The sequence below is a fragment of the Scardinius erythrophthalmus genome (assembly GCF_964197995.2).
Source record: "Scardinius erythrophthalmus genome assembly, chromosome: 6".
Classification (NCBI taxonomy): Eukaryota; Metazoa; Chordata; class Actinopteri; order Cypriniformes; family Leuciscidae; genus Scardinius; species Scardinius erythrophthalmus.
Window position 1 is genome coordinate 15,595,905 of NC_138226.1, and position 26,317 is coordinate 15,622,221.

At 36.9% G+C, this 26,317-nt stretch overlaps 1 protein-coding gene across 1 annotated transcript; it reads right to left on the minus strand.

Moving 5' to 3' along the window:
• Positions 1 to 649: 649 nt before the first annotated feature.
• LOC308692118 (phospholipase D1) lies at positions 650 to 25,193 on the minus strand (the record flags this gene model as incomplete). The annotated part of the gene is given in 26 exon segments (XM_081367868.1): positions 650 to 874; positions 1,122 to 1,236; positions 1,705 to 1,858; positions 2,631 to 2,765; positions 2,920 to 2,969; positions 3,281 to 3,394; positions 3,496 to 3,581; positions 4,937 to 5,047; positions 5,184 to 5,297; positions 8,323 to 8,441; positions 9,179 to 9,304; positions 9,504 to 9,632; positions 9,827 to 10,055; positions 14,249 to 14,458; positions 16,745 to 16,855; positions 17,013 to 17,094; positions 18,639 to 18,722; positions 18,995 to 19,144; positions 19,545 to 19,697; positions 20,201 to 20,293; positions 20,387 to 20,445; positions 21,108 to 21,173; positions 21,984 to 22,101; positions 22,398 to 22,543; positions 22,792 to 22,920; positions 25,032 to 25,193. Coding segments are annotated over 26 exon segments (3,270 nt in total).
• Between the last annotated feature and the right edge of the window lie 1,124 nt (positions 25,194 to 26,317).

Consider the following 26,317-nt stretch of genomic DNA (forward strand, 5'->3'; position numbering starts at 1 on the left):
ATAGTTTGTAAGGTCCACAATTATCTTGTGTTGTAAATCTGTGGGTTTACGGATTACAAAATGCAAACATTGTTGCAAGACATTTAATGTTACCATATTATATGTGTCTATGTGACTGTGACTCAGTTTAAGTATTATAATAAAGATAGGTATGTAAGTTATAAGAATAATTTAAATAATATATTGAAATAATGTACTTAATATATTTTGTAAAAATGAGAATTTCAGCAAGTTTTTGCGTGCTTTTAAATTTAAAGTCACTGTGATATTACCTGAAGTGGTCGTGTTGTTATTTGAAGCATTTTTGCTTGCATTTTCAGGAACAAATGAAAAGAACTATGCACTCATAAAGAAATAATCTGGAAGAACAAAGTTAATTATTTACAACAGCTGCAGTGTCCATGTATATTTCATTAAAAGAGTTCAGTTATAAACCTGCAGGGACAAAGGACAAATATACAGCAGAAGAATGAAAGTTTATGTACACTAAGACTGTCTGAGACTTCACAGCAACATGTAAAGCTAGCGTCTATGGATAGCTCGGAGGTAGTTTCCGCTCTGCAAATGTATGCATGCTACTGACAGCACATATAGCATCATTAGATGACAAGCGTCAAAAGAGAGGGCAGCCATTACAGTTTCAAAGAGTCTATGTCCACAGCTCGATGGGCATCATTCCCTCTTTAGAGTTGAAGGAAGGGAAAAGGTTCTCCTCAGACAGGAAATACAAGGGAAATTGGACCAGAAAGCCTCGTATCTTCTTCAGTTCAGTGCAGGCCTGTGCAGGGTCCTCGGCAGCCATGCATGGGCGTGACACGTAGTCCTTCAGAATCTTATAGTTTAGGACTGCATCAGTGGGCAAACATCTGAAGACCTGCACAGAGAGGCAGTGATGGTGATACACCTACTGTATATTACATCTTAAGCATATTTATCTAATATTGGATTGTTGAAGCATTTCAATGACAAGGGAAAAAGGCAGAATCAGACCACGTAAACATCCGGCTCTATTGACTGAGCCGGTTAATCAAATATCTAAGATCAGTCTTTTCTAAAAATAAATGGAGGGCTATTTAGAGCGTTCGGTGAGGAAGGTCACCTTTTCTGAGTGACTTATTTACCTTGTCATACACGCTGGCGTTCTTGGCTGCTGTCACCATCCAGATTTCCTTGTAGAATCGGTCACTGATGGGATCACTGATGTCTATGTTGTCTCCCAGCAAGCCAAGAACAAGCCTAAAACGAGAGATTGTTTTCAGACTCCGAATTAAACCTTTCGTAATGTAATGGGGCATAAAATATTAATACATTTAAATTGGTTGAATTAGGCTGTATTTAATCTTTCACCTTAAAAAAAAACTTTTATTTAACCCGATTTTAGGACAAATATTTACGATTTGAAAATGTTTATATCTGTATTATTTTCATTAGAATTGAGAACATTTCTCCCATGCACAAAATTGTAAAAAATGCAAAAATATAATAAATGTTTTCACACTGGAGTGTTTAGTAATTTAAACATAGTGCTGATTTAGTGTGTAAATTTGCTAATTTAATTTAATGTCTATATATGTTAGTACATATTTCTTTCTTTGTGAGATTCATCCAATAAATATCAACAGTGTATGTCACAGGACTGTAAAACCTCCCACTGCAAATAAAAATCCTGTTGCCATGTTGCTCACGTGTAACAGAAAAGCAGACCTGAAGCATTCCTCCCGTAGAGACAGGGCGAACCTGCCAGCCTGATAACTCCCTCCATCCATGACAGAGGGCTGGAATTCTGTGTCTTCAACAACCACAGCCATTTCACTGTCTCTCTTTCCCAGCATGCTCCTGTCATTGATGTTTGCTGAGCCTAAGCAGATCACAGATACCTATCAGACACTTTTCCTTTTCCTACTATCATAGTTAATGCCTATGGGGAGTGTAGGATGCGTGTTCTGGATCTGTATTTGGCTGTGACCTCTACTGAGAGCCTCAAGGACATATCAGTGAAAAACAGTGGTTTCTTGTTTTTCTTCTTCAAAGCCTATTCATAAGGATAAGAGGATAATTGGAATTGATAAAGACAGACAGGATTTGAGCGACGTTAATGGGATTTTAATAATGCATTTGTGTGGATTGAGGAGACAGGCGTGACTTCGCTTTTCATAAACATCTGTTGGTGTTTGTTATTCTGCTCATGTCCACACGAGATGTATTTGTATGAATGCAGTGCCCCCTAGTGGCGTAAAATAGTTTTACAGTTTAAAGATTTTGAACAACATGACCAGGTGCTTATATATATATATATATATATATATATATATATATATATATATATATATATATATATATATATATATATATATATATATATGCTGTCTTTCCAAATATACCTTAGTAGTCAGTATCAGCCAGTAAAAAAAAACTCATATGTGTCAACCACTAATCTGAATATCAAGCAAGTCACCTCCACCTATGTTTCAATTATAGCATTGCTTCATTGAGCCTAAAACGTGGAAAAATATTGTGTCTTAAATTGTGTCTGAAATGAATTCATGAAATTTTCTGGCACAAATTATACCATTTCCTGAGAACGACCCAATTTTATTTTTCTATATGTGAGAGAGGGGAGATTGGCTGACCAATAATGACAGTGCAATCATCCACGATCATGAGCTTGCTGTGCACGTAAATGAGTTCAGTGACCAGACGCCCATCCAGGTCAGCGTGAGTGCGCAAACCGCAGAATGAGATGTACTTGATCCAGCAATCTGCCACTGCACAGACAAATACATACACACACACACACTTTCTTCATCCTGATCCTGTTATAATACATTAAAATGATGCAATCCACATTTGATGGGCATGATTTTTGCAAATGTGACAGCTATAGTCTAAATTTATATTTCTGCATACTAGTCTACTTACTCACACATTTGAGCCTCTCAATAATGGAGCGCTCCCCTCTGCACATTGTCCTGTAATGGAGAAAGAAAGGTTTCATTTCATCCACTGTCTGTCTTGACTTGCACCAATCGTGTGTCTTAATTCTCCTTCACCCGACCAATCACATCGCTCGCTGAACCCCAGTTACCACAGCATCCTCTCTACTCCCCTTATCTAGCCTAGCGTTGAGCCTCCAAGCTGGGGCTGTAATCGTCTTTTGCTTCTCTCTCGTGAGTTGCGGGGACCGTTGTTTCCACATTACACACGTGTAATTTGCTACATTTTTGCCCTTAATTGTGGCAATTTGGTGATTACAGAAGACGCATGTTTGGAGGGTTATTACCTGTAATTAAAGTACATGATTGCTTTGATGGCTTGCCCCCCCCCTGAGGAGATGTCACCTTCAAAGCCGGGCAGCAGGGGCATCACCACATAGACCCGAAATTTTTTCCTCTCCCTGTGGCCAAGTCATAAACGGAAATGAAAAGGAGTTAGGTTTGCCCATTGATGTTTTTGTGTTCAGATTCATATACAAGTGTATCTATTGTCATGATGCACCTGTATGCCCGCAGGATTCTCTCCGTGAGCGCATCTCCAATGCTGTTGTGGATGGATTTGTCAGCACAACTGATGAAGAACTGGTTCTGAGAGATAAAGAGACAAAAGGGAGAAGAGAAAGATGAAAAACTGAAAATACGGCACAGGAACTGCATCTGAAGCGTTATGCAAGAATCACAATCTCATAAAACGGGGTTCCGGATCAGTTGTTTATAATTTTTTTGTTTTTTTTTTGTAGTTTCTTTTTAATACATAATATGCATGATATATTTATAAGGTATATCATGTTCAGAGTCGGTAAGATTGTTCTTATGGTCACCAAGGCTGCATCTATTTGATCAAAAATGCAGTAAAATTTGTAATATTGTGAAATATTATTAAAATGTAAAATATCTGTTTTCTATTTAAATATGTTTTATAGAATAGAAAGTTCAAAAGAATTTGAAATATAATTATTTTGTAAAAACATACATGTCTTTGCTTGTTTAACATTTTTGGAGGGCTTTTTATTTAATTTGTATTTTTTTTTTTTACATATGAAATAAAAATTATTTACTTTAAATGAATAACTGGGTAAATAAATTACTGTGCCCATAAAAATAAAATAAAAACCTTTTATTCTGCACTCATGACCAGGCATTGTGCAGCTGATGTATACTTGTTTCAGTGTTACTATATTGTGTTACTCCCTTAAAAAAGTAACTAATTACGTTACTTAGATACTTTTTCTGAAAATGAATGTAAAGACCCTTTAACACCAACAGTGAAATGAATAAGCCTAGGCTGAAGGAATTGCAAATTCACACCGGTACAGTAGTGTATTTAGTATTTGTTTATTGTATTTTATGTGTATTGTATTTTTTTTCCATACTCCGGAAGTCAATGGGGTACATCAACTGTTTGGTTACCTATATTCTTCAAAATATCTTCTTTTGTGTTCAGCAGAAGAAATAAATTAATATAGATTTGGAGCAACTTGAGGGCGAGTAAATGATGGCAGAATAGTTTTTGGTTGAACTATCCTAACTAAAAGTCATTTTTGCTTTAGGTCTGCAGCAAAGACATTGGTTAATAAAGTGAGATAATAATAATCATAATACAAACATAAAGTATATTTGTATTATTTCACATATTTAATAATTGCAGGTTTGCGTAATATTCTGAGTTTGCATTGAACTGTTTTTATTCAATTTGAGGAATTGTGAATCTGGTTTTGTGCAAGTGAGATGAGTAAATGCATTCCCACATTCAATCTAGAACTACAATGTTTACACAGCGCACATACAGTAACGCCTCTGCATCTCACTCCTGATTTTTATTTCAACATGGGGACAGGAGAGGTGTGAATGAATAAATGTAAAAGTAACTGTAGTAAGTTTAGTAAAGTTACTTGAAAGATGTAATCTGATTACACAACACTGCTTGTGGTTATGTATTTTACCTCTATATATATGAAATGTTTGCTGTTCTGGATGGCTGACACGTAGGCCAAATGAATGGACTCCTCGTGGACCTTTGACCCAATAGACCACTGGCACACAGATCTCAAAACCTTGTTTTAGTTTGTTTGGGGGGAAAAGAAATAGAATCGCAAAGAATGACTTATCACAAAACACACATTTCTCTAAAATATGATGGATAACTTAATATTGCCAGTACAAAGCAGGAACTCGGTGTTGAAATCTCACCTGAACGTTAGCTTGTGTGGATTTGCCGTGGTACTCAGCTGGCACCATGGGTGCGGAGAGAGACTTGGGCATGAGGCAGGGGTAGCACGTCACCCCCGACCGCTTCTTCACCAGCTAGCAAATAAAAGAAGAGTTGATTGGGATCAGACAGAATGCCCGACGCAGACTCCAAATCACACCCCTAAAGAGCGCTAATTACTGTGCCACATCCAGATAGCCTGTTGGGCTGACCATCAACCCCTGCCTGCTACCTCCACTCCCCAGAGATAGAGAGCACTTGTTTGAGGCTGAATAAAAGTCTCTTCTGTTTAGTCTTAGACAGTGCCGCTGATTACAGTAAATTGATGGCCGTGTGTGTGAAGGGTTTCCGAAACTAGGTTTTTAATGGCTATTGTCCTAACTAGACTACACTCAGACTGTTTTCAACTGGGCCCGGCACATGGTTCAAAGGTTGTTTGAACATGAGACAAGCTTTGTTTCCTGGGAAACAAAGGAAAACGATGTTGCCACTTCCTACCAATTATCTACATATGGGAGAAACAATAGCAGTTTCAGTGCTTTCCATGATATTTGGTCACATTAAAGACGAATGTGTTCTTCATTCATCTAGACTTTCTGTTCTGTTCTGTTCTGTAAAACAGTGTTATTAAAACAAAGCGAGAAAAAAGGGATTTGTTCGCTTAAGTTTGAGTTTCTTTGGAAGTTTTATTTTACTTGACGTTTTCACCCCTCTTGAAAGGAAGTGCTCGTGGTGCAAATTAGCGAGCTGTACGCCATGTCAGCTTACACTGTGGGCAAGCGGTAATCTGGGCCGTGTGGTTATAAACAGATGGTTCTCAGGCAATTAACAACTGGCATAATGTGTTGATTAAAATCCATTGAGCCCTGATGAGGGAGAACTAACATTAACTCTGCTCACGGGCTGTTGGCAGCTGCCCAAGCGATACTTATAACTCCAGTGACCTTGATAGTGAATCACATGTCTGAATCACCACACTTCTAAAAAAAGCTCGACTTAAACTAATTCAATTTTTTTTTTTTTTCGTATTACAGGTGCAGATCATAAAACACTGATCATATGGTTGGAGATGAAAAGTTCTGTGATAACATAGCACAGGTGTACAAATGCATTATTCATAAATAAAGGGCAAATAAAACTCTTTTTATGTTATGTTATATTTAATAAAAGTTCAGATGATAAGATACTGCAGGATAATATTTTACAATGTAAATTGAATTGTTTATACAAGTTTAATTCAGAGCTCATGCAAATATTGTTATTATTACAGTATACTGTATAATACCGTAAGTTTTTGGTCAGTAAGCTTAATACTTTTTAATTCATAATACTTTTATTCAGCAAGGACGCATTAAATAGATCAAAATATCAAAAGTGACAGTAAAGACACTTATGCTTCAAAAGATTTCTATTTCAAATAAATAAACAGTTTTCAACATTCGTAACAATATGATTTTTTTCTATAGCAGCAAATCGTTATATACGAATGATTTCTGAAGGATCATGTGACGCTAAAGACTGGAGTAATGATGCTGAAAATTCAGCTAGATTTACATCACATTACGTACTACATTACATTTTTAAATACATTCAAATAAGATAATAGTTACTTGCTTAAGAGACATTAAAATAACTTACCAACCCCAAACTTTTGATATATACACTATCTATGTTTGAAAATCTCATAATGCCATCCACACAAATCACTGACAGGATTGTTTCCACTTTGAAATACTTTCTTTGTTGTGAATGTGACAAGTGGTGTTCCCTAATCAACAGCAAAAGATATAAATGAGACTGGTCTGTCTTTGAGCCGTAAATTCTCATTTCCACTAAACACCTCATCAGAGGCATTCAACTTTCTTTTGTTTGTCCTCGTCTGCCGCACACACACCTGGCTTCCTCTCCTTTAATTATTCACCAGCAGAGTGTCTGATCGGTAGCCAAGCCTGAAATATGACTGGCATAATCCAAAGGAAATCATACAGGCCTCAAACCAATTCAATTACTGAACAATCAAAGTAAAAAGGCCTCTAATTGCTCTAAAAGGGGGCTGAGAGTACGGGCGGCCATTGAATGCTGACTGCATTCAGAACAGGACACAATGAGCAACTGCAGGGGGTGCTAAGCTCAAGCTAATAAAGATGGTTATTCAAACACACTTGAGAGAGGGTGGAAACCTCGGCTTCATGCATGCGCTGTGATCTTTAGTTCTTACAATTAGTTTTCTGAATGGAGGTGGTATTTGTGCACCTTCTAACCATTTAAGAAAGTGATTTTTCTGGACATTCAAGTGGATATGCTTTATAGTCATACTGTATAGCAAACGATACAATATGTGGCCAATACACTCTGCAACACTCTTATAATAGATATGCTTTCAAATCTAAAACTCCCCCAGATGAAAATTATGTTGGATATAGGTTGTTCTTTCAGCTCAGCAGGTTCTCATTTCTGATGTTTTACTCAGAGGTTGCTTCCAAAGTTGTTTAAAAAGAGTAATTTAGGTAGAGTAAGAGTAGAGTTATGAAATAAACTTAGATCTTACAGGTCAGAACATCTGATCTTGAATTAATCTGATGCAAATATCTTGACATTTGATATCTTGACAATTCTGAGCACAATTTGGGACACAATTTTCTGAAACTCAATCTTTGACTGAAAAGAGACTGAAATTGAATCTTATTGAGAAGGACTAACGCTGCGTCCGAAATCGAATACGTCCCTACTATACAGCATGTGAAAAACAGTGTACCAACAGAGTAGTATGTCTGAATACACAGTATTTAAACACAGGCGAAAAGTCCCCGGATGACCTACTTCCGGCGAGATTCTCAAGTGCGCATTCAATGGACACTTTACTATCCCATGAGGCCACAGGAGAGGATTTATGAATGGAAGTGAAGCAACGCAACTAACGCTGGTAGGTCACATGATAATGACAACATGGTGGATGTAGTTTGGGCGGATTACATTCATACTACACACACTCATACTATATAAAATGTACTTTTTTAATGGTCGTGAAGTAAGTTCAAATTGAAATGTAGTGCCTACTCAGACCGTACGCGATTTCGGACGCACCGTAAGATAGCCAAGAACATATCTAATAACTCCTACCTTTGTAAAGTTCCACCTCTGAATGAAATGTCGTGCAATATCTCTTGCAGCCTTCCCATGAACCACCACCCCAATATCATGCCAGGGCATCCGAGGTGTCTTATACCTGTCAATGAAGTCTTAACCAGAAAAATAAACAACAAACAGCCACTATAATGCATAATAACATTAACCAAACCATTATATATCTTTTTTTTTTTTTTTTTACCTTTATTTAACCAGGAGAGAACCTCACTGAGATTAAAATCTCTTTTACAGGAGTGTCCTGGCCAATATATACATCTCAGGTTATACAGAGATGACAGACAGGCCTTTTGAAGGCATCCCAGTGTGGTCTTTCTCTTTCACCGTCTTTGACAATGCACAACCATCTTAGAGTATTTCACTACATTCATCTATCAGACTCCTCCATTCTCCTGCTGTGTCCTACCCAGTTGGCACTATGTGCAAAACCAGGACTTCACATTTACAAAGCAGAGATGCAAAAATAAAGTTATCTCCCTCTGGCAAGAGAATAGAGCTGGGAAAATAACCCCATACTGACTACAGAATGGGATTGTTGGAAACGACTTCTGTGTCTTCTTTCCCTCATTCCTGTGTTGGAGAGATTGCTTCATTTGATGAATTTGACTTAAGATATCAAAGAATGTGTAGTGTCGTTGTCATTTTTGTCTCTTCTGCTAGTTTTTTGTCTTAAGGCCTAAAGATTCACTGTTTCAGGAAACAGAAATATGAATGTGTCCTGATATTTTTTGTAATGCAAAATAAATCAGCTGAGGTCTACATTTAATTTTTTTGGCTGTGGTTGTGATATTACAGATGTGCACCAGTCGTGTTTAATTCAGCTGTTCCGTACCATCAAAAGGCTTGTTGAGTTTGACCCAGTCTTTGAGGATGAAGTTGCAGTAGTCTTTGCCGTGCCAGAAGCGAGTCTCTCCACAGAGTTCAGTACTGCCTATGTAACTTCTCAGGGAACTGGTCTCTAAAACAGGTCGACATTACATAGATGTAGCAAATCATATATTTATAAACTTAAAGATTGATTAGTTCTCATAGCTGTGTCATTCAACGTCAGCTTCGGTGAATGAATAATAAGGTTTAGTTGTGTATGAATACTGGATTTATGTGTCAATATATGCATGTCATACAGATGTGTTTGGTTTTAATGCTTGTGTTCTAACCATAAGGCAAAGGGAGAGAGTGATGAAGGCCGAGATAGTATGAATCGCTGGAATGCAGAGACAAGCTCTTGGTGTAACATTCCCGAGTGAGAGGGGTCCTGGAATTAAGACTGTTCCTACAGTGATGTTCTACACACAGAACACAAACACAGTCTCTGTTATGTAATTAATTGCACCACTATCAGCACCAAACAGAATAGCAAAATAAACTAGAAAAAAAATAAGCTTTATAAATTTATAGATAAAATAAAATAAAATAAATAGAGAGTATTTCAAATAAAATCATATCTATATAACCATTTATTTAGTTGAATTTCTCTTACTGGCCTCTGTTCCATCAGAGCTGTGGCGACTTTTCTCTGATGGCATTCTTAGCAGTCTTCCTTTGTTGCTTTCTCCCTGTTCCTCCTCTATGGGCAAAGCGAAGCTCACACAGATCTCACCTGGATCCTCCACTGAGCCTGAATCTCCTCCTTCTCCAGTCTGAATTTCTTCAACTATCAAATTAATCTTCATCTCCTCGCCCCCCTCCTCCACCGTGGCAACTGACTGCTACAGAACAAAAATGAACATGTATAAAACAGATAAGACAGAAAAGCTATGTAGTAAGCTCATTCCTGCATCCCAATAAATCTTGTATGCACCAAAAATATGTACATGGCTGGTGATCAAAAATGTATTAGTAAAAATGATACTATTAGGTTCATATATTTTATAACTGCTGAGAAAAAAGTAGACATGAAATTGACACAAAGTGCTCCTGTTCTGCGGTGCAAAGTGTTCTGGGCAATATTAGCCCCCCAAAAATGCATGGATCAGGGATCCCACACCTTTTGACAAATGAATTTGCATGAATAAAAATATAAATATAATTAATATGATAATGATAAAATTAATTAAATTTAAAGCTGCAGTCCGTAACTTTTTAAAAATGTACAAACTGTACGTATTAAGCAAGTACATCATGAATCCATTTTCCAACCCGTGTGTATGTCTTATCCTGAATCCCAACGGTACACCTATAATAAGTGTTTATATTCTGACTATTTTAGACTGGTTCGGGTCGCGGCGCTGCGGAGTAGCCCAGTACCTGCGTGACTCATCATAGACATTAACAAAGAGAAGTAGCTCCGGCTACAATGTTCTTCCGCAAGACAAATGCAGTTCTGTTTATTAACCGCTATAGCGCCAAAAGTTGCAGACGAAAGCTTTAAATTTCAATTTAAAGGTGCATTGCGCAAGTCTCTGAGTTTTTGCAGAACTATGCCCCCTCTGGCGACAAGCGAAACTGCAACACTGCAACTGAACGCGCATGACGTCACGCCCAGTCTCAAATTCCGACCCGAATCCCTCTTATTTATTTTACTGTACAGGATTATAGAGGCAATCGCAGTGATCAGAGAAGGGCTCATTCAGCCCATCAGGCAATTGTTTAAGCATGTATGGGTTAGAAAAACGGGTATTTTTAACATGAAATGTTGCGCAATGCACCTTTAAAAAGCGAACATTTTAAATGTATAGAAATTGCACTCACACAAGAGTAATTACAATCCATTAAATTATTAAGCATAAAAGGATAGCTCACTCTAAAATAAACATTCTGTTATCATTTACTAACCCTCATGCGGTTCCAAATCTGAATGACAGGAGATATTTTGAGAAATGTGTTTTTTGTTCATACAATGGAAGTCAATGGTCACCAAAACTATTTTGTTAGCATCATTCTTCAAAATAACTTCATTTGTGATTCACAGAGGAAAGAAAGTCAGATGAGGGAGAGTAAATTATGACAGAATTAAAATTTTGAGGTAAACTATCCCTTTAACTTAAAGGAAAGAAGATTAAAAGAAGATATTTTAAAGAAGGTTGGTAATTAAACAGTTGCTGGTCCCCATTGACATCCATAGTATTTTTTTTTTCCTACTATGGAAGTCAATGGGGTCCATCAGTCGTTTGGTTACCGTTACCGACTTTCTTCAAAATATCTTCTTTTGTGTTCAGCAGAAGAAAGAAAGTCATACAGGTTTGGAACAACTTGAGGGAGAGTAAATGATGACAGAATTTTCATTTTTGGGTGAACTATTCCTTTCACTAGAACATTTCATTTCATTATGGAAATATATTACTTTTTTTCCATGACTTCTCCATTCCTTACACATTAAAAAATGTTTAGTTTTTCGATTATTGTGAGAACACTTATGCTCCACCACAAACATTATACCATCTGGGCACTTTTAGTGTACTATTTTCAATATCTCACATGTATGCAATGTCTGGGCTGTCTGCCTGACTTGATTCTATCAACACTGTTTAGTATTATTAAAAAAATAAAAAAAATGGATAGAGACATAAGTCTCTCACTGGTGCACAACAGAGGGCCAAAGAACCAAGACCATCTTTTTCTTCACACGTTCTGAAAAATTTAACAGTGAAAACGTCCATGTTATCTATATGTGGCTGATATATCGGGCTAGCTGTCAGCCTGCAGTACGTAGAGAGTGGTAATGGCCACCCGTGCGGCATCAGCCCAGGGAAGCTATGACTTAAACGATAGTGTAAGTGACTCCAGTCTGCTGAGCGGAGTCTGAACGAGGGTAAAATGCCCTCTGATGTGTGCGAGTTAATGGCTCATGGGGGATCATAGTGCCCTCGACTTGACAAATGGCAAATGTCAGAGCACTATTCTCCTGGTGGGCATAATTTTATTAAGTGCAAATATCACTGTGCTCCTTAGGAGACGTTTTGAAAGGTTAGACCAACAGCTGTAACAGTTTCATGTATATTAGCAAAGATTTTACAGTTGAGGAGCCCCGCATTGATAGATACAGTCACTCAAGCATGCAAAGAGAAGCCCCTTAGTAAATGCAATAAGTGCCTTCATCTGAAGGGTTTAAATCATGTTTATTTAAAAGCTCAGACCCATATTTAATGACACAACGGCAGGCAGGTAGGCAGCCGGCCGGGAGAGGTGGCATAAAGACGAAAATCAAGATCCCATTTAGTGGCCCCAGTCATTTGTTGACTCACTCATCCATGTAGGGCCTTTATGTTTAATGCAGCTCTCTGGGGGGAAGGAAAGGCCCAGCGAGAAGGACTGGAATTATCAACCGCAGGCCCTTCAAGGGTGCCCCAGATGCTCCGTAATTGCAATTTTACGTTTGCTCGTTGGGAAAAGAAAAGAATAAGAAGGCAGAGGCCCTGAATCACCAGCCGCAAAATCAATCCCAGTAAGCATACAACTGAAATGCAGTCTGGACCAGTCCTTTATGATCACCATTGTTAGAACAGCTATACAAAATAGAAATCCCTACAATTGTAATTCAGGTTAGCTGTCAATGCTTTCAAGTATAAATCACAAATCAATATATAACATAAAGATAAATATGTAATGGTCCTACAAATAATTTTACATGACATTTTGTTAATGAGCAGTTTTAAATTGAGTATTTTCATGTATTGCACTATATACAAATAAAATTGAATTGAATTGGCACATTAGTCCACAAGTTTAGAGGAGGCTTTAGCAGACGTCTGTCAGGTGTGTGTCGACTTCCCCCATTGAGTTCTTTGACAGATATCAGAAACACCCAGCTGGCAATAGCATGGCATGTTGACAAACACTGCAAAGCCACAGTGGGCTAACACTCGCAATGGGTCACATTTACTAGTTTATTCCTGTCCAATTCACTTTTGCCTCTGAGAAAAAGTGATATCATCTATTTCTGATATAGCCTACCCTCTCTATGTATATAAATCCATATAGGGAATAGCAATGATTATGTTTTTAGTTTTATTATTTGAATCCAACAAATATTAATCTCAAGGGACTCATCAAAGCTTCATAGCTCACACTTTAAGTTTGTTTAATCCATTATTGATAAGAGGAATAATAACTACATTTATACATGTTCTGATCAAAATGCGAGTTGTGTTTGCCCTGTGGTAGTTCATTCAGAGTAGTTGCTATTGGATAAAATTCTACAAGATTCAATAGGTCACAGAATGTAGTGTAACACTGCTAATCACTCCCTGTACTGTAAAAAAAATCAAAACATAGTTGCCACACTGCCTACACAAACACTGGGACGCACAATGTTTATATTTACACTGGTTACGCAGGTAAACAACGTGTAGCAGCAGTACGTCACCGTCCGTTTCTAAAACCTGTGGAAACATGCAGACAGTTTGCAACAGTCTTCAGTTTGCCTGGCTAAGAACTGGCCAAGAATGGGCTCTGGCTCCAGAACGTTAACCGTTCTGGTATAAAAGAGGTATTACTGGCCTCAAAATGCTATTTATTTATTATCCACCAGATGAAAATATCAAGTGATAATAGTCAGGTAAAAGTCCAGTCCTACAAAGTCAAGTCCTTCAAAGGTTTGGGGTCAGTAATAATATAATAATGTTTCTTGAGCACCAAATCAGCATATTAGAATCATTTCTGAAGGATAACTGGAGTAATGATGCTGAAAATTCAGCTTTGCCATCACATAAATAAATATTTTAAAACGGAAAACATTTATTTTACATTGTAATAATATTTCACAAAATTACTATTTTACTATATTTGTGATCAAATAAATGCTTTTGTGGGCATAGTTAATTTTTTTTTCTTACTGACCACAAACTTCTGAACTCTAGTGTATTACAGGAGAATAATGGGATATGAGATATATAACTGTATTTAGAATAGTAATAGTGATTTTTGCCTCAGAAAGTACCACTAATAATAGTGGTGGTCTTACATGAGTGAGGCTGGGGGAGAGAGCAGGACTGTGCTGGGGGCTTCTTCTCACACTCCCCACATCAGTCAGTCGGTGTTGGGAATCATCCCATCTTCCGTAGGCCAGGTCAATCCCTCCCAGGAAGGCCAGTGACTGGTCAATCACCACCGACTTCTCATGGTGAGCCCAGAGCAAAACAGTGGAGGGCATGTGATCAGGGTGTCGGATGACCTGTCAATCAGTAGAGATGGACAGCTTGTCAGGTTCATTTTCTCAAATCCACAAGGCATTGGGAAATTCTTTATTAAAGAAGAAAAAAGACTGAGGGTGTGTTCAGAATACTACAATTCTGCTCAGTCATTTCTTGTATGTTTGTTATGCACAACACTAAAATACTATTTACACATTCACAAATGTTCAAAAGTTTAGGGTCAGTACATTTTTTCAACAAGGAACATTTAATTGATCAAACGTGACAGTAAAAAAATTATAATGTTACAAAATATTTCTATTTCAAATAAATGCTGTTCTTTTGAACTTTCTATTCATTAAAGAATCATGACAAAAAAATGATTACGGTTATATTTAGCAGCACAAGTGTTTTCAGTGTTAATAATAATAAGTGTTTCTTGAGCACCAAATCAGCAAATGATTTCTGAAGGATAATGTGACATTTAAGACTGGAGGAATGGCTGATGAAAATTCAGCTATACCGTCACAGAAATAAATTACACTTTAAAATATATTAAACTAGAAAACATTTTAAATTGTAATAATATTTCACAATGTTAATGTTTTCACTGTATTTTTGTCAAATAATTGCAACCTTGGTGAAAAAAATAAAAAAATTCTTACCAACCCCAAACTTTTGAACGGTACATGAAATACAAGTACTTCTGAATATGTGCCAAAATATACAATATTCAATCAGAACATATATGAATGTGTGGATTGCCAGAAAGTTCTTTGAATCAATCAATCATTCAGTCATATAGATTTTACAAGACACAAACTCTAAAAAGTAATTCAGGGGACCTTTTACCACAACTTAAATAAATGCATGGTTTCAAGTTAAAAATTCAAATTTATTGATTTAATTAAACAATTTTGTTGGCATAATAATGTTGATCATTACATTAACTTAATATTGTGTGTAATATAAATACTCTTTTTTTTGCTTTAATTGCTTTTTTTATTATTAAGTTGGAGTAACTTAATGAAATTGTCTTTGAAACTTGGGTAGTGGATTTCTAGTTCCCAGCATGCTTTGCATTATACTGTATAAGGAGAATAAATGTTGAAATGAAGTGTTTTTTAGTGAATGGAAAGACCTGTTAGTGTTTAATGCTGTTATGTTTGACATTTAATAGAGTTTCTGTAATGCTGAAATTTTTGTGGTTACCATTTGATAGAAGAGTTTACGAAATGAAGTAAACACTACATTGACTCTATAAGCAATGACTGCGCTAATGCCAGTGACAAGACATTTATTACATTATATTACATTACATTACATTACACTACACATTAACTTTATAAATAAGTTACATTTAGTATTTGCTATAATAGCGTGGATTTAACTGAAATAGATAAGATAAATTGGTTCCAGGGCTATAAATCAAGTAGTTGGAGTGACTACATTTTTTGAGTTTAAAAAGATTTGCGTACATGTTACAAGTTCCTCTAACTCAGTATAGTTTGTTGGTTTAACATAATTTCATTCAAGTTGCCATAACAACAAAACATTTTTTTTTTAGAGTTTAACTTTTGTCGATTGACCAAATTTCCTAAATATGAGCAAAAGAAATACAGCGGGCTCTCAGCCAAAAATAACACCACAATGTAGATGGTGTCAACTTTTGTGCGAAGCAGCTGCGTCTCCACCAGCTTTGGCAGAGCCTCCAGAGGACGCCGCCCCTGGCAGGTGTTTCTACACCAGCAGGGCCCAGGAATACCTCCATCCAGCTGCTTTGCCGCACACGTCCTTGGGGTGTGGATCCCAAGCCACTTCCCAGTGTCACTCCTCTGCCCAGACTCAACCAGCGCTCCAATAAGATAATGTGACGGCATGTCAATCACACACCGGCCTGGGGTGCTACGGTGATGAATACCACAGCACTATGGTGCCATAGAAGCTCTGTGGCACCAGGGGAGGAAGCAGACTTGCAGCCCCAGGCTCTTATAAAGACAATCGGCAAGGGAGAACCTGACCATCTTCAGACACAATCCGTAGGGTTCCCAACAGAGTGATCCCCGTCATTCTACTAGAGAGTATTTTGGCAATGTCCAAACACGATCTAAGTAACATGCTACTCCTGTGTCTGGAGGGGAAGTAGTGGGCACACTAGGTGTTCTCCAGCTCTCTATGATTTGATTTGATCTAGCCTTAGTTCTTGGAGAGATATGGGTAAACATAAGAGTGGGAAGCTGATTCGGAGGGACGGGTCTCCTCTGTAATACTGTCATTTCTGGGCATAATTCTGCTTTTGACAATGTTTGACATACTGATCGACTCACCCTGATGTTAGAGTGAAGTCCCATCAGGGTCTTCTTTGTATACTCGCTGTTGAGACCCATCACTACCTCGACTTCTTTGTAGAGCAGGACAAAGATCTTCACTCCTTGTTCCTGAGTTGACAAAAGACAAAATGTTGTTAAAACAACGTTCAGACTGGGAAAACCAAAGAGAACTGGGTGAACTGTGAGGTGCAACACAATATATGGATGTGTGAGAAGAAAAATTAAACTGGCTGAAGTCCAGATTTGAGCAGGTGTTCAGACTCACTGCTTTTCGCTTGAGGACATGGTCTAATCTCCACATGTTCCCATCTACTACAGGTCGTTTGAGGAAGATTTCTGGGCTTAACCTGAGGACCATATCAAAACCAATTTAAAAACCTTTAACAATTTCCACACAACTTTCATTCTTTATTTCTGTCACATTTAAGCCATAATTCCCCCCAAAATAATTTTTTTGTTAGCACCTATTCAGCCTCACATTGTCCCAAACATTCATGGGTTTCTTTAATCTATCAAAGACAATAGGTGAATTTGTTTAAGAACATCCTGGCCAAGAATGTGTTTTGGTTTGAACATTGGGGAGGTTGAAGTGTGAACCATTTTAGCGGGGTCCCAGGGCATGCTCCCTTTGTTTGTTTGTTCATTTATTTATTTATTTATTTTTGCAAAATGGTCTTTTGTGGTATCTTACACTCATGCAAAGTTGGTTGATAACATAACTGCAATAAAGTAATAGCCTAGTTAACAGTTACTTGTTTACTTAAATATTATTTAAGCATTTTCTTCTTTAAAATACCATGGGAAGTCATACTATTTTTACTTAACATTTTCTTATATTGAATTTGTTTATTTCCTTCTCCTTAACAGTTCCTCAGGCTCTTAATGATTTTGGCTCTTGGAGTATCTGAAGGCCAGGTTTTTCCTAATATTAGTCATCATTACACATTTTACACATGAGGGAAACTGATTGTTTAGTCAATAATTCAAGAAGCTCCAGACTTTAAAGCTTTGATTCTACCTAGTACTTGCCTTTATGAAAATGCACCAAAGTTCTTGTAATTATTTTACAGTAACATTTGTAATATAAAGTTATAATAACAGGTGAGACCATTAATGGATCCCCATTAGGCCAATGTTGACATATTAGGACAATAAAACATGATCAATCTTAAAGCTTTCTAATTTATGTTGGTGCAAGATGGTTTTCTCCTCTTTTCATCACTCTTTTTGGTAACACTTCATTTTGATGGTCATTTTTTAACATTCTGTTGACTAGAAGTAAATTTGCAACTACACGTCAACTAACTCTCATTAGAGTATTACAGTAGTAGTCTGTCTGCTTAATATCTGCTAACTCTTTACTGTGATGCTCCTCCAACAGACATTCTACTGAAGTAACTTTGCAACTTCAACTTATTCTAACCATAACCCTACCAGTCTACTAATACTCTACTAACACTCTAATGAGAGTTAGTAGACAAGTAGGTGCGACGTTACTAATAGTCAACAGAATGTGTTATAAAGGGACCATCAAAATAAAGTGAAACCATCTTTTTTTAGTTTATGTGGCTATTTCACATCATGTTTGACTGTCTGGGTTTCACATTTTATCATCGCCGTAGCATCAAAATTGTGCTGATAATTGGTCCATTCAGTTAGGGCGGGAACTTAGCGCGCATAAAAGCTCTGAACGCACGATGTATATAAATAATTAATAGCTTAATTAATTTTAATTAACCATGGTATAAACATTGGAAGGGTTGTACTTGCCAGTTTTGGTTAGCTACTGGTTATTGGCTACCACTGGCCTACATTAGGCAGTGCGACATTGCTCATTTAATTGTAAAAGCTAGGACCATGGGAAGTAATTGATGCTTATTCTAATCTGTACCACCAGGCTGTGATGAAGATCTCCTCCTTTGCTCCTTCCAGGGCATCAGCTAGGGCATCAAAGTATCCAGCTGCGTTGACAAACCTTCAAAAGGAGCACAGGGTGCCTCATTTAAGAACTGTGTCAGGGCACTTCACAGAGATTTGAGAGAAAATGTTCTGGTAAGTGTTGCTCACATGTTGACATAAAAAGAACAAAGAATAAGGGACTAGTTGAACTTCTGAGATTAATGTAATATTTTAAATTAAATGAAATACTGCACATTCAAATTTATTTAGAAAGAATGCACTGTGTCCTCTATAGTTTTAATTGGAGTATTATATTTAAGTAATTATTGTGCATGCATAATTCATCACCATTTTGAAGTAGTGTTTTCTCTAACAGGTGTGAAAGACCCATGGCGGTTTTCTCTCAGGAAGTCCTGTCCAAACATTTGAGAAAACTCGTCTATGGAGTGCCCCCACCAACGAGCCTGCCTATATGTGGAGCATTTGATAGTAAGTGCCCTGTCAATAAAAAACAAAACAAAAAACAACCTTTTACACAAGACAAATGTATTAAACTTACAATTATCTTACCATTTTATTAAGATAAGACTTGTTTATAGAGAATACTGAAAATGCTGAAATAAGCTTTACCCCACTGGAAAAATGATTTTTCATTGTTTTAAAGCAAAATCCCCCCAAAATATGATACACACACACACACACACACACACACACACACACACACACACACACACACACACATATATATATTATGCTAGGCACGTGCATACTTACATTATTACAATTAATGGCAAAAGGAATGTTTGGAAATGTAAACAGACAATTTTGAAAGCATGTTATCTACCAATTACTGCATGATGAATTATCTGCAGTATAAAACACATTTATCTCAACCTGCCTGCAAAGATTCTCAATAGTGACTCCGTGCCTGACTCCGGTCTCCCGGGTCCCAATTTTGATGTGAAATCCCTTATCGTATAGAATCACGGTGCCTACTTGGCCATCCTCTGGCCTCATGTAGAGAACAAAGGAGTCTTTTACCACCAGCCATCTGAAACATGAAGCAGTCACCACATGAGAGCTAAAACAAGGGGGAGAGCCATTCTATCAGCTGTGGGAAAACATCATAATAACCTAAATAAGTAAACAACCGCAACAGAAGACATGCCACGACCCAAAGGCTCAGCAAGGCCGCAATCCGAGGAGCAAAATTCAATTGGAGCAGAGTCTTCTAGTGTTTGCTTTTAAGAGCTATGTGAATTATGTAAGTGTAATGTTACTGTAGTTGCTTGTCAAAGAAAAAACAATAACAACCCCGTCTGCACAGATGAAGTTCAACATCAGCATCTGTTATTCACCAGTATTCATTTCAGGGCTTGGTGTTCTTACTTATGAAACCAAGAGACGGAGATCACACACTACTGATTGAAGTGTTTTTCTCAGAAAGATAGTATGTTCTGTCCTCACGATGTGAACAAAGGTGAAAAACAATCAGTATTATGATTTCCTAAAAAACATGATTTCCTGAGTAAATGAATGTAGAAGAGCTCTCACCTTTTGGACCACCGGTAACAAACGCTGTTGGACCCGCACCAGTAACATACAGGGAATGTGTTTCCTCCTGATTTCTTTAAGATCAGACCTTCACTTTTGTCAAGGCAAATAAACATATGAATGAACAAACACTAATCAAGCCAAGGATTGTTTTATTGTATTTTATGTTACTATGTACATTCTTACATTCCTTTTGGTCCCAGATCCTGAATAAATGAGATTTGACTCACTTCCAAAAATTCAAGCTGAAATAAAATGCAGTTAGCATTATTAGCATCAATAAGCCTCAAAGCAGCTTTATGGTAAATGTGTATAAGTCACACACCAGTCACTTTAAAATTTTCTTATCATTATTTCAGTTAAGCATGGTTCTTTGAATCATTTCAGTTATGGTGACTAAAATGAACCACAAATTGGCTTCTGCTTTGTACAGTCCAGTTCTACCTTAATAATTAGTCAGGGAAGTGTGAGGTGAAAATTGAAGCAGAGGAAAATGTTTCTGGGTACAGGTACTCTTTAATTAGCCCTGCAAACTATTGCTAATTATGTGACTGTCAGAAAATTAGCCCGTGAAGCACTGAGCAAAGTGTGGAATCACCTCTCAGAGGCATCCTCGAAAAAATAGCCTGTTTTAATGAGTGGGGACACAGCAGGTAGAGTTCCTTCCAGAACTTTCATTCCGCCATAATATGACACAATGGTAACGGAACCATTATTTTTTTATGCTAGGGCTATTGGCAGACAATGGTACTGCACATAGATGATATGAGTAAAGTTTTATTCATTCTTTGATCATTCAGTATCATTTTATATCATGACAATGACATTATATTACCATCAAATGGTGCTGCCACAATACTTTTTCGTAAGGGCAAATACAAGGAAAAAAGCTTGAGCTGTGACGTACCGTTGTAGGATGTGTCCTGTATAAAGGCCTTTTCAATATATTCCTCAGGTACTCCTCTAGTTGCAACTGTAGGAACAAAACGAAGACTCAAACACCAGAAAGAAAGCTAAAATATAGAAGTGTTTAATTATAAATATGAATATTCCCAGCATTAATTATGCCTTTTAACTTTTTACTCCATATATATTGTGAATATATACTTTTTTTTTAATTTTGGGCAGTTTGTATAAAGGGTTGATTGATATTCTATGGCACACTTATGCTAGCCTGGTTCTACCAGACTCTCGTACATTTCATTTGTACAGAGAGTCTGGCCTCGCTCCATTGAAAAACGTTTACTTCCTTGAAGGCGGGTTCTCTGTTAAAGTTCAAAACTATTGGATCTGCCCAGAGTCACTCAGGATCTGCCATAGCCAATCGCTAACGTGTGGTCGTCCGAATGATCAGAGGATTATGTTTAGAATAAGATGTCTGTCTTTTATAAAGTTTATAAAGCGACGAGAATACTTTTTGTGCACAAAAACAAACAAAAAAAACGACTTTATTCCACTATTCATTTCCTTCTCTCTGTTCCTCGAGTCTTGATAAAGCAGCGCGTCTGTGTGTTGTACGTCACACGTAGGCTCACTATTAGCCGACGCTAGTCATGTGTGTGATCACATCAACGTCATCGTTCTCAGCCACTCCCTCTATTCGCTGATTGGTCCTACAAAAAATTTGTTTCTGGAAACCTAAGAATATACAGCAGTCCCAGACGTAGTACTGAAGGAAAATGAAATTGAGCGGAAGTACGTAGGAGGGCGGAGCCAGGCTACACTTATGCATGCCAAGGACAATTTAAGTTGTTCAAACAATAGTTAAAATAAATAATTTTACTTTTCTACTGATGAGCTGTTCCTCTTTGACAAGAGCATCAGGTCTTCGTGGTAATGTTGGTATGTGTCCTCCGTGAAACCGTTTGCCGCCTTTGAATGACCTCCTTTTGACTGAGTGTCTGTCAAAAACAGGAAATCTGACTGTCAATATTTGACAAGATTTGGGTTGCGTGTCCGTGAAAGCACCTCTGATTTGATTAACTGAGAGGTAACAGTGCAGTGAGGCTGAGAAAAGGGTTTTTCGTAGGGTTTTTCGTAATACATCTGGGACAAATTGAGTACACCCAACTGAAAAATGAAAACACTTAGCAGCTCAAAAAGCAATGAAGCGAGTTTGTTTTTTAAGACTTGTGGTTTGTTTGTGAGAGAGCGTACTGTATGCATACAAAGATGAAATGAATACAGTGCATCTTACATTCTGGTTGGCAGGGGGATTTTTAAGAGGGCCTTGAATTTGAGCAGTTCCTGATGAAGTGCCTGGAAGTGCTTGAAACGACGCTTGATTTTCCACTTGAAGTTTCCGTGGCTCAGCTCTATAGTATACAGGTTGGGATTCAGCACCTTTGAGTGGATAATTTCGAGAAACAAGAACTAACTAATTATGTTTTTGTACTAATCTAATCATGATACATGGTACAAATGTATAGATATTTTTTTTTTAAATACTACATAGTATTATTTTACTTTTGTTCTTTAGCAAATTATCCTGTTATAAAAAATAGCATCATAGTTCAAAAAAATGTTCATAACGTTTTTAGTGTTGAAGAAATGTGTAAGTGATTCACTTGTAGTGTTTTAATTTGTATTACCCTTGTAGATGTGAATCGCTCCACCTCTGTCACCTGCACCAGGATTGGCACTTCTTCAAGAAATATAACACCATCCAGGGACTTGAATGGAAGAAAGTTGTATATTGCTTGAAATGATATGTTCCTTGATTCTGAAAGTAATCATAATATTGAAATGAGTCATTGTAGTGATTTTTAGCTATTGAGATCAATAAGAAAACATTGACACACACCTATGTTGTGGTAATCATTCTGATTCATGTTGGCCTTGTATTTTAAACTGGCTGATAACATCTTAACAATCAAAAAGTACAGCTACTTTAGAAATAGTTTGTTTGGCTTTTTATCTTTTGAAGTTGTGCAGTAATGGCATGTAGAGGCTCCATTTGATTGTCAGCAGGATAGCGATTGAAGACTCCGGCTGGAGGTGTATAGTATGCTGTGTGCTCTGAAGTTTCTCAAGGCTAAATCTGCTCTGTATCAGATAATGATTTTCGTAAGCTTTTACCTGCTGAAATATTGTTCCTGGAAATATTAATGAACATGCACTGATTTAGAAGTGAGCATAAACAGCACTTTATACGGTAAAAAACAGTGCCAAAAAACGTTTTCAACTAATGGTCTAGTGCTTAATATTCAGGAAAAAAATTGATCGTCATCCTCAGGAGATCAAAATAAATATTATATGAGCTGGATTTTCTATTTATTTTATATGAGGTTTGCAATTGTTGCAACACTGTTACCAAAATATGTGACATGTCTAAATAAATACAGTATACAAAACTTGGATTTGTCTAGTAACAAACGTTAAATAAATATTGAAATTCAATAAACTAAATTTATCAACCTTGTGATTTCACCTAGTGCAACATGTTCCTGGATCAACAACTTTGTTGATCCTGCACAACATTCCAATCAACCAATTTTGAGATTTGAGGGACAAGTTTCCAGTTTCTGTCAAGTTTAGGCTTACAACCAGTTAGGTGCTTCTACATCAGTGTACATCATTTCCTGATTTTAGGGATGTTATGGGTAGAGTTAGGTTATATGGTTAGGACTAAATTTTCATGATCAACAAAATATGTTGATCCAGGAACATGTCTTGCTCAGCAAAATCATGGTAACCAATTGGTTACACGGTTGCAAGTAATTGCATATTTAGTCTAAATTCACTCAGTAGAGGACAGCTGGTTTGTGGCCAAATTTTAATTTACTGTTATTGATTAACTTTACATTGATTAAATTTACATTTACTTTGAAAATTGATGTTATTATATTATATTAAATTATATATTATTATACATATATAAAAAACATTATTATACAGTTTTTTTAACAATAACTTGTATAACAGAGTTGAATGTCTTTTGGGTGTCACAATTTAAAATATATATATTTTGATATGGGGGGGAAAGTAAAAAATGTTGGTAATTAAATTCAGATAATAATTAAAAGTAGCATTTAATTGAGTATTTGAGAGCAAAAATATGTGAACAGTTTTTCCAAGCTTGCTGCATTGTGCTGCATTCTGCTGTCGGGAGTATATTTGGTTCATAGTGTTCTGGTTTGGTTCTGTTCTGTTCCCGTTTGCCTGTGTTCCCTTTGCTTGTTTCACGATTTCGTTTGCCCATACAATCTTTAATCTATTAAGATGTAACTTATTTGGCTTGCTGTCCACAGTGGAAGGGCTCGAGGAAGCAGCCTCAACTTGAGCTTAGATATACCCCCAGTGGGACTAATAATGGTTGGAATTTGAGTCTGGTAGCAAGATGCCTAAATTATGTTGGTGGAGTTCACTCCAACCAAATTTAGGAACTTCACTTGTTTCTGATTAGTTACGCACCTGTTTCTGTTCCATTTATTTAGCTCACTCTGTTCTCTGTTCATCCCTGTCTGTTCTCATTTCAGTTTTTTAAGTTGGTTGTCTATATCTTGTTCTCCTGCATTTATCCAGTGCTCCTGCATTTCTGTTATTTCATTTTAATTGTTAAATAAAGGGACTGCTGAATTAGATTCTGCTTTTTAACTCTCCTCACTGCAACCAGCGTGACACCTGCATTTATGCTTGCATTACATAAATCATATTCCTTACATTAGATTCAGTATCAGCTGTGCAGAAACCATGTTTCTATTGCATTATACAGTATGCTGCTCCAAAAAGTCAAATTTAGAATCGTACAACTCACTCTCCTTCTGACATAATGAAAGCAGTATGCTGAGAGATCAACAGTCATTAGGTCACCGATAGACGCAAAGACACACTGAAGCAGCAGTTTACCGCCACAGAGGTCAGTATGGACACTTGAGTCAATCTCTTCTGGGTCGTCTTGTAGATCATCTTGGTCCAAGCTGCCAGAGAACCGGCTCATGACCGACTCCAGTCGCTCCAGTTTAGGAGGTCTCTGACGGCCCCTCAGAGACATTTTCTCTTAACGGCTTTTGTCTACAAAAACAAAGACTTTTTTTTTTCTTCAACAAAGGATATACAAATACAAGACCAATGTATGAAGAATTATATAGTGTTTTTGCGATGATGCAATACTTTATGCAATATTTTTTGAAGAAAAATTTTTTAAGTTGTTTTTTTTATTTCATAAGTGAAAGATATTTGCTCAGTTTTGAAACAGCAGTACTATATTGCAGTTGTGTTTTGTATGTAAAAAAATAAAAATAATCAAACAATTAGTATTTGTTCCTATTACCATCTACTTAATGCAGACACCCCCTTCAAATCATTTAGCTGCATTTCTGTGTTTTTGTCTGCTTAAATACCTCATGTTCAGATTTTTTTTCGGTCACTGATAATTGCCCCCATGCGAAATGCATGAAATATGGATTTAATATCAGTTGGCTGGTTGCAGCACTTTGATATTTATATGAGGGGGAAATCTGTTAATGAGGGGCTCCTCCCCTCTCTCCTGACCGGCTCCAGAGCCAATGGCCCAAATGCAAAGTGACAGACAAGTCATCAAAGAACATGGGGATGTAATGTCTTGTGATCCCAGAAAGGGTGACAGACATTGATTTTTTTGCAATCTGACGGTACATGTAATGATAAAAGAAAGGAAAGGTCAGGGTCAAATGGCATGAAAGTGAGGAAATGGCAGGATATCACGCAATGTCACGGGCCACGAACCTTTTCCGCAACTAAACAGTGCAAGAAACGCATTTTATTAACTTTATGATGCGAAAACTGCATTATGTGAGGGTATGTTCATTTATATTAAAAACCTAGTTAATAAATAATATTGCCTGTACTAATTTAAAATTATTTGAATATGCATACTGCAACAAATGTGTTACTTTTGTTGCATGTTTATAGCTTTTAATTTATCCATTCAATTTCTCTCTCAAATAAAAAATAAATAAATCCAAGGTGAGATGTTAAAAAGTATAACAAGCCAGTGATAATAAGAGAATATTTTGTCTTTTCACTGGACTTATTTTATGCCTGTTTCACATTTTTACTTATGAATATTTATACTTTTCATTCCAATTTGTGTCAAAGCGAGAGAGAAAGCAAAAAAGAAACACAGAGAATATTTTG